This window comes from Cyclopterus lumpus, chromosome 7, assembly GCF_009769545.1.
Source record: "Cyclopterus lumpus isolate fCycLum1 chromosome 7, fCycLum1.pri, whole genome shotgun sequence".
Classification (NCBI taxonomy): Eukaryota; Metazoa; Chordata; class Actinopteri; order Perciformes; family Cyclopteridae; genus Cyclopterus; species Cyclopterus lumpus.
In genome coordinates, this window is record NC_046972.1 from 5,972,874 (window position 1) to 5,986,581 (window position 13,708).

The following is a 13,708-nucleotide window of genomic DNA, read 5'->3' on the forward strand; positions in this document are numbered from 1 at the left end:
TAACTCGGCCCTAAAAAGCTCTTGTGCTGTGCTTGAAATGAAGAGAGTTCGCCAAATGATGTGAAAATCAGCGGAATATGTGAGGAAATTTTGTAGTTTGACGCAAATGCACACAAACACACACACACACACACACACACTAGTATCTACCTAACTGGGTCAAAAATAAAATTGCACCGTGTGCTGAGGTGGCCGTTGTCCCTCGGGTCGGTTGCTTTACGGCGGTGTTAATTGCTAAAGAATAACAAATAAACACACTAAAAGAGGCTCGACGGCTCCTTCGATCCATTAATTAAATGTACAATCTACAGCATCTTAAGTTTGCTAACGTTGGCCTCCATAAGCCACTGGTCACACCACAGCAAGGAAACCATCCCAGTGTATTAAATCGCGTCATCGTCTCACTGAAACAATGAAATGCAAAATCCATTTGGAAAAAGATAATAATCTGCAACAAATTGCACTCACGGCGCTCTCGATGCTGCGGGCCGTCTCTCCGAACAGCTCCGACTTGGGGTCCTCCATCTCGCGGGTGTAGAAGATCTCCTGGCCCTCCACTTGGTCCAAGTGCAAGAACCCGCTGAACCTCATGGTGGCTGGAAGGAGAGGGGGGCGAGGGAGAGAGGATGTGACATACGGACACTCTTGCCCAAACCTTCTCCTGCCACTCAGTTCCCGATGCCTTCACGCAGTGCTCGTTTCTTTCTTTTTTTTTTGGAGGTGGTCGTGCCAGTTTCGGGTTAGTGATGGATGCGTGTTTGTGTGTGTTTGAGAAGAGGCGGGCGGGGGGGGGTTAGTGAGTTTGTTGCTGATTGCGTGTGGGGTTTGAAGAGGGGTATTGGGGTGTAGGTAGTGGTGGTGGACTGAGATATGAGAGAAGGAAGGAAGGAAGGAAGGAAGGGAGGAAGGGAGGGGCAAACAAAGGAGCAAAGGTCGGAAATATGGGCCAGTTTTACCAGACTGAGACTCATCCCAAAAGCTGGCCGAGGCATGGAGGGCTGGGTAAAAAGACAACAAGTTAGACAGACACACAAATACATGAAGGGAAAAAACAACACGCACACACACACACACACACACAGAGAAAACAGTTCACAGGCACTCTCAAAAGTGCCTTCTTCAGCAAAGAGTGAGCGACCTTGGGGGTTATGTCGTCCAACATTTATCAACTCTATTTGTTTTTTCCTCCCTGTACTGCTTTCAGAGAGGAGAGCGCTCTGAAGAAAGCTAAAAGCGGAAGGGGGATTTTGTGCGCGCGTGCGAGGTGGAGAGCGTGTGTGTGTGTGTGTGTGTGTGTGTGTGTGTGTGTGCAGAAAGGCGCCGATGCCACGCTTCCACGCCGCTCGTAATCAGTAGAACAAATTGCCCAAATCAATCATGGCCGCCCCTGCCTGAGCAACGCAAAAGGGGAGAACAGGAAGAGCACTTGTTTGATTATCGTGAAAGATAGCCTTAATTGTCTCCTTAATGCCAGCCAGACCGGTGACTGGCACAGCTGGGGAGAAAAATAAATAAAAGTTGCACGGAAAGGACAGCAGACAGCGGCGACGCGCTGGCACCCCGCCGCCACTCGCTGCCTCCCCCTCTACGGTGCTGTCGATTCACATGTGGCGGCGGCCATAAAAACAAAACGAACGAGGCAAATGGCCGAGGTTTTTGCCGATAAGAGGAGGGGCGGAGGGAAGGGAATGAGAGTGATCTGACTTTTAATCTGCTAAGAAGACAAACATCAGAGAGGGGCCGTTTTCTGGCCCGCTGCCGTGACGAGGGGAAAGAAAAGAGAGGGCTGAAAGGAGGGGCAGAGCTATTTGACTTATCAGATGCTGGTGAACTGGGAAGTGTACTGGATTTATTAGACTCTCACTGGCACATGGAAGAGTTTCCAGCAGCCGGGGCTGAGCGTGCCATTAACTTGCATTAGCTGGTCCTTATCTTTGACTTCGTCGTGGAGGCCGTTGCCTTGTGTGAATGTGGCATACGGAGGGGAGGGGCCTGCAGGGATTAGTGTTTTCTTTCCGAGCAACACATCAGACTAAGGACCCCTCAAAACCTGCACAAATAAACCCAAAATGATCTCCAGGGTTGCAGGTACATAAAATACATTCACATTCTGAAGGTCGGACTTCCACAGCCCATCTTTACAACCAAACACACCAACAGAGTTTCAAATCAATCTCACTGAGTGAGTCAGTGAGAGAGAGAGTGTGTGTGTGTGTGTGTGTGTGTGTGTGTGTGTGTGTGTGTGTGTGTACCGAGCTCGGGGGATGTTTCAATAAAACTGGAATATTGGAGCAGACGGAAAGATCGTTCCTTTTCGCGTCTCGAGGCGGCCGGGCGAGCGTCCATATGTATGGACGGTGTCATTTCACTTCTAATGAGTGGAGAAAAAAGGAAAAAAAGAACAATCCGGGGCGTATCGATGGACCTATCGCCCTGCCTGCTTTTATTGGTAACACTTGAGCTGAATGAAGTATTGATCGCCGGTGTGCCGGTCACTGTTGGCTGAGACAAATATTTACAGGATTTAGTGGATTTGTAACGACTGCTGTCTCCTACAGCTGAATCCTGTCACAGGCGCGTAGACGCAAATCAAAATGACACCAAAGCCAAACGGACGCGGTGGTTTTCGGCACTTCAGCTGTAAACGCCAGAAACGAGCTGATTTGTGGCCTCGGCTCTTTCAAGTCACGACCCAAGGTGCTCCCACGGGATCCGAGGAGAATCCCTCCATTTATTCGTCTCGCATCAGCCGGAATGACACCGCCGGGACAAATAGAGGGCAGATTACAACGGAGGGATGGAGCGAGAGAGAACGAGGAGCAAACGGGAGCGAGAAGCCCTTTATCTTTATGAAACGGGCTCTGGCAGAAGGCCCTGATTGGTACAGCGGCGCTCGTCGGGGGCCTCAGCCTCTCGCCGCTCTCTCGCCGCTCGACTCCAGAGAGAAATGAAGTGATGCAAGACTGGATTGAGATTGACTGAGTTGAGAGAGAGAGGGGGGGGGGATACTGAACGATAAAGAGAACAGGTTGTGTGTGTGCAAGAGGTGGGAGTGAATAAAAGGAGATGCGGGAGATTAAAGTAAAGAGAGAGAAGGTGAAGGAGGAATAGAGACAGGGATGGTTACTCATAAACCAAAGCACACGGGCTCGAAAGTATGACGATGACTCAGGGTACGGCTAATATTAGAGTCAGTGTCGTCAAATTCATAACCACGGTATTACTGAGGTAACGTTTTCCTTTTTTTTTTTAATGTTTTTTTTTTAACTTCCTGCCACCTGCCAATATGATCATTTACATATGAGCGTGGCGATTCATGAAAGCGTCGCAGCGGGGGGAGAAATAGCACCTGTTCATCTGGTTGTTCGAGGCAGATGGCACAATATCTCTATTCACGAAGTAAACATTCAAAATATCCCTGTTGACTCTCAATGCATCCAAAATAATTACGGTTATAAAATGGAAAAGGCGGTTAAAAAAAAAAAAGAAAAAGAAAAGAAAACGTTAGAAGAACAAAGACACCGGCTTTCTGTGCAGTGATAATAAAAAGAAGTGTTGATTATTCACATGAGCTGTCAGCTCTCAACATTAACAGAACGCTAAAACTTCTCCACAACTTGTGCTGCCGATAGCTCGGAGGGAGAGCAGAGGTGATTAGGAGGCGGGGGAAGTGTTCTCCGGAGAGGCACTCGGACTTACGGGGGCAGTTGGCGCCCTCCGGGGTGCTGGACGGCGTCCTGCCGTCGGGGCAGCAGCCGAACTCCGCGTTGTCACAGGACGACCTGTCCTCAGCCGAGGGTACGACGGTGCTTGCCAGCGTGGGACCTGGGGGAGGGGGGAGAAACACAGGGGGCTCATAATAATACTTCACCAAGCTTCAGAAGATGCATAAATTACAAGCCAGCATATATATATATATATTTTACACCGTCAACACCGTCCGTTCCCCCTCAACCTCGCTCCTGCCTCAGCAGATGGCGGGGACTGTTCAGTCCGCTGACCTGTGATTGGACGCTAATACGAGCATCTGTCGTTGAACGATTATATGGCATCTTCATGGGAATTGATTTTACACCTGGAACTCATTTAGTCAGGCAGAGAACACATAATGGGCACTGTTGCCAGTCGTGTCACACACACACGCACTTTAAATGATGAGGGGATATGATAACCGCTCACTGCCGATTGGCTGGGCGCTCGCCTTCAAGGCTTCCCAGAAGAAAAGAGAAGCCTGTGCGGTTGCAGTCCCTCTATATCTGGCTATCTCGAGACATAAAAGACATTAAAGTCGCTGGGCTTTCTCCCTTTGAAGGATGGGAGCGCGTAGTGGCAGAGAAAGCTCAGTCCCCTCTAATGATGGTGCCGGTTGGAGGGGGGGGGTGGGGCTTGGGGGGAAGGCAAACTGCTAGGGGCTAAACAAGTCGTAAAGACGTCAGAGGCGAGGGACGTCCGGCTCAAGGACGCACGGTCAAAGGAGGCGAGGGGAGGGACGAGGGAGGAAGGAGGAGGGAGGAAGTTTATAGGGCATCTGTTGGCGTGCGGTCTGCAGATTTACAGACGCTGGACCGGAGGGGAGAGCACTGGTGGGGGGTGGGGTGGTCACAATGGCAAGGGGATGTGGCATGAGAACCATCAAAAACACACACACACACACAAAACCACAGATAAGAGCTGATTTCAACAGAGCGCATATGCAAAAAACACGCAGAAAGGAAGACCTCTGGCCTGCTCACATTTATATACTCAGACAGTGATATGTGCACTCGGAATTGGACAAACTCCGTGGCATGAGGAACGGGAGATAAGACCACACGCACACACACACACACACACACGCACACGCACACACTCAACAGAGATAAGACCTCAACATACATAAACAAACAAACAAAGTAACACACTATTATGAAGGCACACAGATTAGCGTAGATGTTAATATCCATGTTGAGATCGGCCCTCTACGATCTGTGGACAGTCAGAAGGTACGCACAGTTTTTAAAAAAAGAGGAGAAAAAAAAGAAAGGAAAAGAAGAAGCAAAACATCCGAGTACGCTTGGGTACACATTCATTCACACACAAAGGCGCACAGCCACGAGACACCGGGTCTCCGTGACAGACAGGCTACATGCCTCTCGCGCCACCGAGCACTCTGGTCAACCTCTGACAAGAGAATAAATCTCAAGACTCTGGGAGAGGGAGGAGGAGGAGGAGGAGGAGGAGGAGCACACTGGGGCCACACTGTTACATCAATCCCCGTCCTGTTTACTGGGAGCTGTCAGGCGAGGTGGACGGATGGGTGGAAAACAACAGGAAAATATAAAAAGAAATACATAAAATAAAGCTCTGATTGAAAAGTCTCCGCCCCCCCCCCCCCCCTCCCCCCCACACCCCTTGTTGCCCGGGAAAGCGGCAGCCCGCTGTTACAGTCGGGGAGGGCATGTCGAGAGAGATTTGAGACCGGTTATGTGACACGGTAGGCAGCCTCCGCAAACACACACACACACACACACACACACACACACGCTCACACCTCAACCTCCCAGTCACTTCAGGCCTGTCATGTCAGGCTCCAGAGATGCCCTGCCGAGAGTCTATTTTACAGCGGCTGGTTTCATTCTGCGAGCTGTTTTGCCATTTGTCTCCTCCAAAAACAATTAGCATCGAGATAACAGAAGCATGTACCAACGCTAGCTTTCAATTAACAGATAATGACATGGATGTGTGTTGGGATGTCAGCTAGGAAGAGACTATGGAGTTTGTGCAACCCTTTCTTGGAAGAAAAACAAACAAACAAAAAGCCCCTCCCACACAGCCCTCTAATTATGGGTAATGAAGTGAAAGAGCAGTGATTTACCGACAGGCTCCTCGGCCCCACTGGCCTCCGTTGGGATGCCGCTACCTGCTTCCTCTTCCTCCTCCTCCTCTTCTTCGATCTGCTCGTCCCCGCTTGGCTCGCCGCTGCCCGAGTCCTCGAAGGACCTGACGGCGGTGGCGGAGGGAGCGGGGCGGCCGCGAGAGGAGTCGGTGTCGGCGTCGGGCTGCGGGGGCTGGTTGTGGATGGAGTTTGCTCGGTTGTGCATGAGGGTGGAGGAGTGGGTGGTGGCCGGGGGCCGCCCGGTGGTCTCGGTCTCTTCCGTCCTCGGAGGCGGGAGGGCCTCCACCATGTTTGGGTGGAATGGTGCCGGGGTGGTGGTGATGGTGGTGGCGGCGGTGGCGGGGGGGTTGGGGGTGGGTCGGTCTGCCGGCTCAGAGATGGTTTCTGGTAGAGGGAAGGGGAGGAAGCAAGGAATGGATGAATGACTGGGCAAAGATGAAAATGTTGGATTTCGCTTCACATAACTTCATTACAAACCTCTAAAAAAAACTACAAAACTAACGACAATCACACCAAAAGGAAATAAAAACCTCATCAGCCAATAAAGCACAACAAAGCCACTTAATGATCATTACAACCGACTGTGGAATCGTCAAACCCTTCTCCCCGATGCTCAACAAAGGAATTATGAAATAGAACACGCACGCACGCACACACACACACACAAAATCACACACACACACACACACACGCACACGCACACGGACACACACACACACGCACACACACACACACACACACGCACATTCCTGTTTGTAAAAAGCAACCTCTGATTAGAAACCCTCAAATGGACGGCATGTCGAGAATCTTTATCTGACAGACCTTTAAGTAATGAAAGTGCATCCATATGCAGACTGAATATGGAAGGTGCCAACAGATGACATACTGCATTCAGAGTTATGTGCACTGCGGTGTGTTTCGCCTGCAGATGAGTTATGTTGCCCAAAGAGGGTTAAACTACTCCAGTCGGTGTCAACGCACAGCGTGCCTCCGCTTGTGTGGGCACGCACGCGGAATGCGTGTGTGTTTGTGTGCAGTGTCCCCGGTCGCCAATGCATATGAATTATACATCCATATTCAAGCGCTGCCCCTCCGGTAGCGCAGCTTTAATCACCAACAGCCAGCGCCTCCGGTGATGAATGATTGATAGAAATGGGCCGAAAGAAGCCGGCTTTAACTCCGGCTTCAAAGACGGAGCGCTGCTTCGTGGAGAGCGGGAAGCATATCCGTCAACGCCACCACGAACACGTGGCTGTTCGGCACACACACACACACACGCGCGCACACACACACACACACACACACACACGTATTCAAAACTCCTTCCAAATGAGGGAGAGAGAAGAGGCGCTGGTGCAAAAGGACAAACTGTATGTGATAAAAGGACGATAAATAGGACAAAAACTCCTCGGGGAGGAGGGGGGGGGGGGGGGGTTTGGCGGGGAGATGCTACGTTAGGAGAGCACTTCAGATTGAGCCGAGGCAAGCAGGCGTGACAATACCGACGTTCTCCCTTTTGCATCCCACAGGGTATCGGTGTGTGGGTGAAAATGAACAGATTAAAAAAGCCTATATAGCATAGATTTACGCCTCATTAGGATTTGCCTAACATTATGTGTAGGACTTAATTACACCGCGATAATCGCCTATTTGATTGGCAATTATCCACCGAGGTGCGAAATGCGATACCTACACCACTGAGACAGGCACACAAAAAGCCTGATACCTGGGAGGGTGGGGGATGTCAGCTTAGAGCATCCTTATATATATATATATATATATATATATATATATATATATATATATATATATAGAGGAGGGTTGAGACTCGTGAGTGCACAGAGCAGCGATGCTATCGCCAAGAACGGTGGCATGCGTCGCCTTTCCTCTTGGCTACACCTGTCAGTCAGATGCCAAGCTTAGCGTCAGGTGGCTCGCTCCCTGGGAAGTATCTAAAGTGTGCATGTGTGTGTGTGTGTGTGCATATCTCGAGCAGAGAGCTCCTTGACATTGGATAAGGAAAGAAAAGAAACACGTGTCTGAAAGAGGAAAGAGGGACTGGCAGCACAGTCTGTTCAGCTGATGCTCCTCTTAATCAGGTTGAACGGTCTCTTTTTTTCTGTGTGTGTGTGTGTGCTTAATTTCCTCTCAGTGGAGCAATGGACAGTTATGCCACGCGGTGGAGAGAGGAAAAAATCTAAAATGATTGTCATCTTGGCTTGTCTCTACCATGTAGTTATTGTGGAAAGCCGATTATTAAGATTGAATGAGGTGTCAGCCGCGCTCAGCGAGGAGAAGGAGGAGGAATCTGGAGAGAGGAGATCAGAAGGGGGAAAGACGAGGAAACCGCAAGAACCATGAAGACAATTTATAAGAGAAAGTAAGAAAAGACGGTTACCAAAGCCACACTGTATAAATATACATGGCAAGTCCAACAGTAGTGGGAACAGAAATGGGGAGGGGGTGATTGTGTGATGAGAGAAAACCTGAATGGACACAGCGGGGAGAGGGTGAAGGCAACAACACGGGGCACAATGCAGGCACGACGTGGCCAATTTGCCCCGTAAACCTACAGGTGATGACGCCATATGGGGGAGGCATCCCTCCAAAACCCCCCCACCCCCCTCCTACATCCCCCTTCCTCTCCCGGCATCAGACTTTGCTCATCGGTCCAAGCGTCCTCCCTCCGATGCTTTATACAGTAGCTCTAGATTGATAGTTTTTTGCTTGGTTTCTCAGATATGGTTTCTGAGACACCAGCAAAAGAAGTGAGGACCCCCCCCCCATACACTCTGTGGCTGCGCTGACTCTCAGAGAGCTGGGTAACATCACAGTTTTTCCTCTGAGCTGATTTTAAGGAGCTTCTTCTGGAGTGACTCTTTCCCCAGCCTGCTCCATTAGTGGCCGACTGTGCTGCAGAAGCCGCACGCACTGTGGTGTCGTGGGAAAAAAAATGAAGAAATAAATATATAAAGTCGGGACGCACCAATGATGTGAAAAAAAAAAAAAGAGAGAGAAGAAAGGATCAATAGTCGGCTGATTTACTCAGGCCCCCTTTTACGGCGTTGCTCTTCTGCGAGGCCACACAGAAGCTCGGCCACGGTGCTCCTAGGGCCTGGAGTCTGGGAGCACTGCATGTAAACAGTGGGAGGGGCGGAGGCAGAGTAAATGCTAATTCGCACCCAGCCACACGTGAAATGAGCTCGAGATCTAACCCCCCCCCCCCCCCGCCACAAGCCGGCGGCGGCGGCGGAGCAGCAAGCTACCCGCAGTGCGACCGCATCCAGGGGAAAAGAAATTAAAAGATCCTCTGTGGCTGTCGGTGGGGCCCGAGCGCTTGCCTGTCTCTCTTCCTCTCTCTGAGGATTCAATATATATATAGAGAGAGAGAGAGAGAAAGAGAGAGAGAGAGAGAGAGGTGCCTTCTTGTCTTCTATGTGCAGCAACGCTAGGTGAGGGATTACACACAACCCCGCATCTCTATTGCCAGGCAACAGAGGAATGTGAAACCAGACTGGATTTTGGCTTCCTCTTTTATATTTCTTCTTCTTCTTCCTCTTCCTCCTCCTCCCGGTAACCCACGGGCACCGAATTTGCAAGTGCCAGATGTTCGGGGACTTATCAAAGCCTTGTCGATCACTCGCTGAGCATATTTTGGGATTCTTTATCCCCGCGTACCTGCAACGGGCAGCTCAACACAGACCGTGTCAACAGCCTGCCTCCCCAAACCCCCCCTCCCTATGGATATGACCTAGTTTTGGCCATGACAAAAGCAGGGGCTCAAAGGGAGATGAAGAGGGCTGGTGACTCTGTATTCGGTCTACCTGATCCGTGCCCACCGAGCAAAGAGGTTGAATGAACATTTTTCCATCCCCCCACCCCAACAAAATTAAAAAAGAAGGAGCACACAGCTGGCACTTGTTTTCTTTTTTTGCTAAGCTTGCCGGCAGGCGTCTCTAGAACCCCGACGTGACTGCACGCTGGCAATCGGCGCGACAACTTCACTGTACATGAAAAGCCCCGCGGCCTTTGGCGCACGTCCCAGCCTCGATTACACCGATCCAAACAATGTCCGTCAGCACCCGGACCGTTTGTGGGGGGTGGTGGTGGTGGTGGTGGTGGGGGGGGGGGGGGGGGGGGCTTTTACTTGGCGGACACATTGTTTAGCTCTCACCTGGCTCACTTCACGGTACTCCACGCACTCGGTGGAAGGAACCAAACGGCGCTTGAGAAAGAGAGTTCCAAAAGCACAACCCTCAAGAGAGAGAACCTGAAGACAAAATAACTCCTCAACAAAATAAATATCATGGATTTCTTGTTGACTCAAGATCAAGCCGAGGGAAACCTGCACACCTGCACAGTGTGGCTTTAACATTCGGAGGAAGGAAGGAGGACAAACAGCAGTAGGAGGACCATGTGGGGCCCCCGTGGCACAGGTCATTATCTTTTGATCAGGAGGAGGGGGGGTGACAACATGTTCCGACCGAGCGACGGGGCTCACCTGTGCACTGTCCAAAGTGTTGGACCGCGACGTCCTTGTCCTGCCTGCAGGCGATGGTCCTCAGCTGGCACTGGTCGGCGTAGGTCACCCCATCCGAGCCGCACACCTGCTCCACAGTGACAGAGACGGGGAAGAGCGTTAAAAACTAACTCCTCAATTCCTTACTGGGGATGGGGAGGGCCGCGGGCACCCACTTTTTAAAAAGACCCACCTTGGTTTTGTTTCTCTCGTCGCAGTCGGGCGGGGGGCACTCGCAGTGGGCTTGGTCGTTCACCTCAATGCAAGTGGCTCCGAAGCTGCACACCAGGTCGTCACATGACGCCGGGGCCTCGGGACCTGTGGGAGGAAACAAAAAAAAAAAGGGGGGGGGGGGGGGTCATTATCCAATATTAATGGAGTGATGGAGCCAAAAGGAAGTGTCTCTGAGTCTGTAACACGTCCATACACACTGTATGTTATTAATAAAAGTCCAGCTGTTGTTTGACGGTTGTCGTCTTTTGCGGGTTGCCATGGATCACGGTTGTGTCTTGTTGCCATGGTTCTGTCCCCGACTCGCGCCCGCTCCCATAGCATTGGATAGCATTATGTACTCTCTGTCTATATTGTCATTTCATTGACTTATTTATGAGGTTATTCTGCACACACGGCAGATGTGGCACGCCCGCCCGTCCGTCCCGGGAGAGAGGGATTCCTCCTCAGTCGCTCTTCCTGAGGTTTTCTTCCATTTTTACCCAAATAGCTTTTTTGTCTTTTGTGTGTATGTGTTTCTGTGTGGTGGGGGTTGGGATTCCTTATCTGCTGCGACATTCAAATGGCAGTCTGGTGTCGTATGCTGTACAGATTGTAAAGCCCACAGAGGCTCATTTTCTATTGGTGATATTGGGCTATATCAATAAAATTGACTCGACATGTTGCTTCAAAGCTGTCGGATGTTCGCATGACAGGCTCTACCGACTTCACGCCTGGTTAAATGACCGAGATACAGCCCCCTCCCCCCCGACACCTCGCGCCCTCACACTGGTTGATGATGAAATGTGCGTGTTCCATTACCCTGTGCGTTTTATTTCTTCTCTAAGTGCCTGACCTGTTTTCCGTGTCCTTCCAACCACAGTTGTGCAGCAGGTAATGTGATGTTAAAAAAAACGTCAAGTTACCTGAGCGCCGTCACACAGTGTGAATTATTCATGCATTCGTAGACCACAGCATTTTTTGCGCTAACTGCCCTACTGTTGTTATTAAAAAAAGGTTTTAAAGTTGTGCAAAGCTTTTTTTTCTTCGTCGCCTCGACAGATCTCTTCCGAAACCCTCCAAAGGAGCGTTTGAAGCCTTGGAAGTTGCCGCGGCGTGAGCCTGCAGCTGGGGGGAGCCCGACCGTCCACCTGCCGGGCTGTGAGTGTGTGGGGTCTTTGCATTGTTGCAACATCACGGAGGCTTAGAGTGCCCCCCCCCCACCCCACCCCTGGGCTCCTGCTTTCATGCGCCACCACTTCTCGGCACCTTGTCTTTTCATCTAGCCGGGGCGTGTGGCGCGGTGGTGTGTGTGTGTGTGTGTGTGTGTGTGTGGGTGTGTGTGTGTGTGGGTGTGTGTGTGCGCGTGTGTGGGTGTGTGCGTGCCCCACCACTGTGCTGTGACTGTCGGCTTCATTAAGCTCTTGACTTCCAGTCGATATCCGATGGTGCATCTTAATCAAGAAGCTGCAGGCCCCCGCAGCTGGAACTAACCTTTCCCTCAACCGGCTTTGGAGCTTGTGCAATCACTACGGGTTGTTTCCGTTAGTAGTAGTATAAACATACGGCGTGAAAATGAAATATATAAATTAAAAGGGCGCTGTGTCGAGGCACACGTCGTTCATGCACACCGTACAAATCTGCCCTGCCCGGCAGCCGCCTCTCCCCCTGTGCCAATAAACCAGGTGGAGGTGAGGAGCAGACAGAGAGAGAAGGCGCTGCTACGGAGCGGCAGCGTGGGAGAAGTGTGTGTGTGTGTGTGTGTGTGTGTGTGTGTGTGTGTGTGTGTGTGTGTGTGTGTGTGTGTGTGTATGCGGCTCATTAACGCTCCACCGGTCGCCCTGGGACTTTCCCTCATTACCTTTGTCGCAGCCATACATGCCCATCTTGCTTCCGTCTGGACACACGTTGCACTTAATGCCCTTCGCTCCTGTCTTGCAGGAGCACAGGCCCGACATCTGCTCGCAGTCGTCCCGGACCGAGCCTGTGGCGTCGCAGTTGCACGCTGCCGTGGAGATGTAGAGGGGGTAAAAAAGAAAGTAAGTACTGGTTAGGGACAATGAGAGGAAAAGGGGATACGACTTGCTGGGTTTTCTATAGTGTCCACAGTGTGTTTGAGGCAACCGTTGCCCCTGAACTTTGCGTCAGATACATCCGCCGTGTTTTGAAAGAGGCGAGGGTGGTGAAAAGTTCACCAGCCTCGGGGGTCCACAGAGGGAGGAGGAGGAGGAGGAGGAGGAGGAGGAGTGCGCAACTGAAATTCAAGAAAACAACCCCAGGGAAGGACAGCAACCCCATCATGTTCCTAGAATCAATGATGTGGTTTTCTCTCTCCTGTTTGATCTGGTTCTGGTGTGCAGTCAGGGTGCTGCCGGCTTGCTGCGTGCCGGTAAACCTTGTTAAGGTCAGGCCGCGGTGAGGCACCTGCACACTTCCTGCTGTTGACTGAAAATGCTCTCTGTGGCGCCGGGAGGGCGTGTCCTATGACACCCCGGGGCAGCGGGACGCGAGCCTGGTCACCATATTGCGTTACACCAGGACAAACAAGGGGGGTCGTGACCCCGTTCTCCACTCGAATACAAATGAAAACGGTTCGCTCGATACAGGTTTGACGGGGGGGGAGGGGAGAGGAAACGGAGGGATTTTCAGGAGTAGATTTTTGCTTCTACAATTCAATTCAGGGAGAAATCATCTCTCCAGCGGAATCTATCCGTGCAGATTTGGTTTTCTTGGTCCGGGTTACGCTGGGTACCCACGGCCACTCGTTTTAAAAAGGGGACTTTTTTTCCTCTCCCTTTGTTAGAAAGAAGTCTCTGACCACAGAGAGATCTGTGAACTATCTAGAGGAACCAGGACGTTGTGTTTTTTGGGACAGACACAGTGCTGTTAGACCAGGAAGAGAGATCTCTTCTTCCCGAGGTTTGTCTCCTTTTTTTGTGCATGGTAAAGTCTCCCTGAAGCAAACTGATCTGGGGCTTTATTGGGCTATACAAATAATAATAACTTACTTGACGTAAGCAAGAAAGAATCTTTAAAAAAATATATAGATATATAATTTGCATGAACGGACTCCTTAATGGAAAGAATGTTTAAGGATGTCACAA

General features: G+C 50.9%; 1 protein-coding gene across 1 annotated transcript in view; it reads right to left on the minus strand.

The window, feature by feature from the left end:
* agrn (agrin) overlaps positions 1-13,708 on the minus strand; it is a 204,256-nt gene that overhangs the window by 27,692 nt on the left and 162,856 nt on the right. Inside the window, 6 exon segments of the mRNA XM_034538350.1 lie at positions 469-596; positions 3,700-3,825; positions 5,855-6,259; positions 10,377-10,482; positions 10,588-10,712; positions 12,466-12,609. Coding sequence (XP_034394241.1) covers positions 469-596; positions 3,700-3,825; positions 5,855-6,259; positions 10,377-10,482; positions 10,588-10,712; positions 12,466-12,609 — 1,034 coding nt within the window.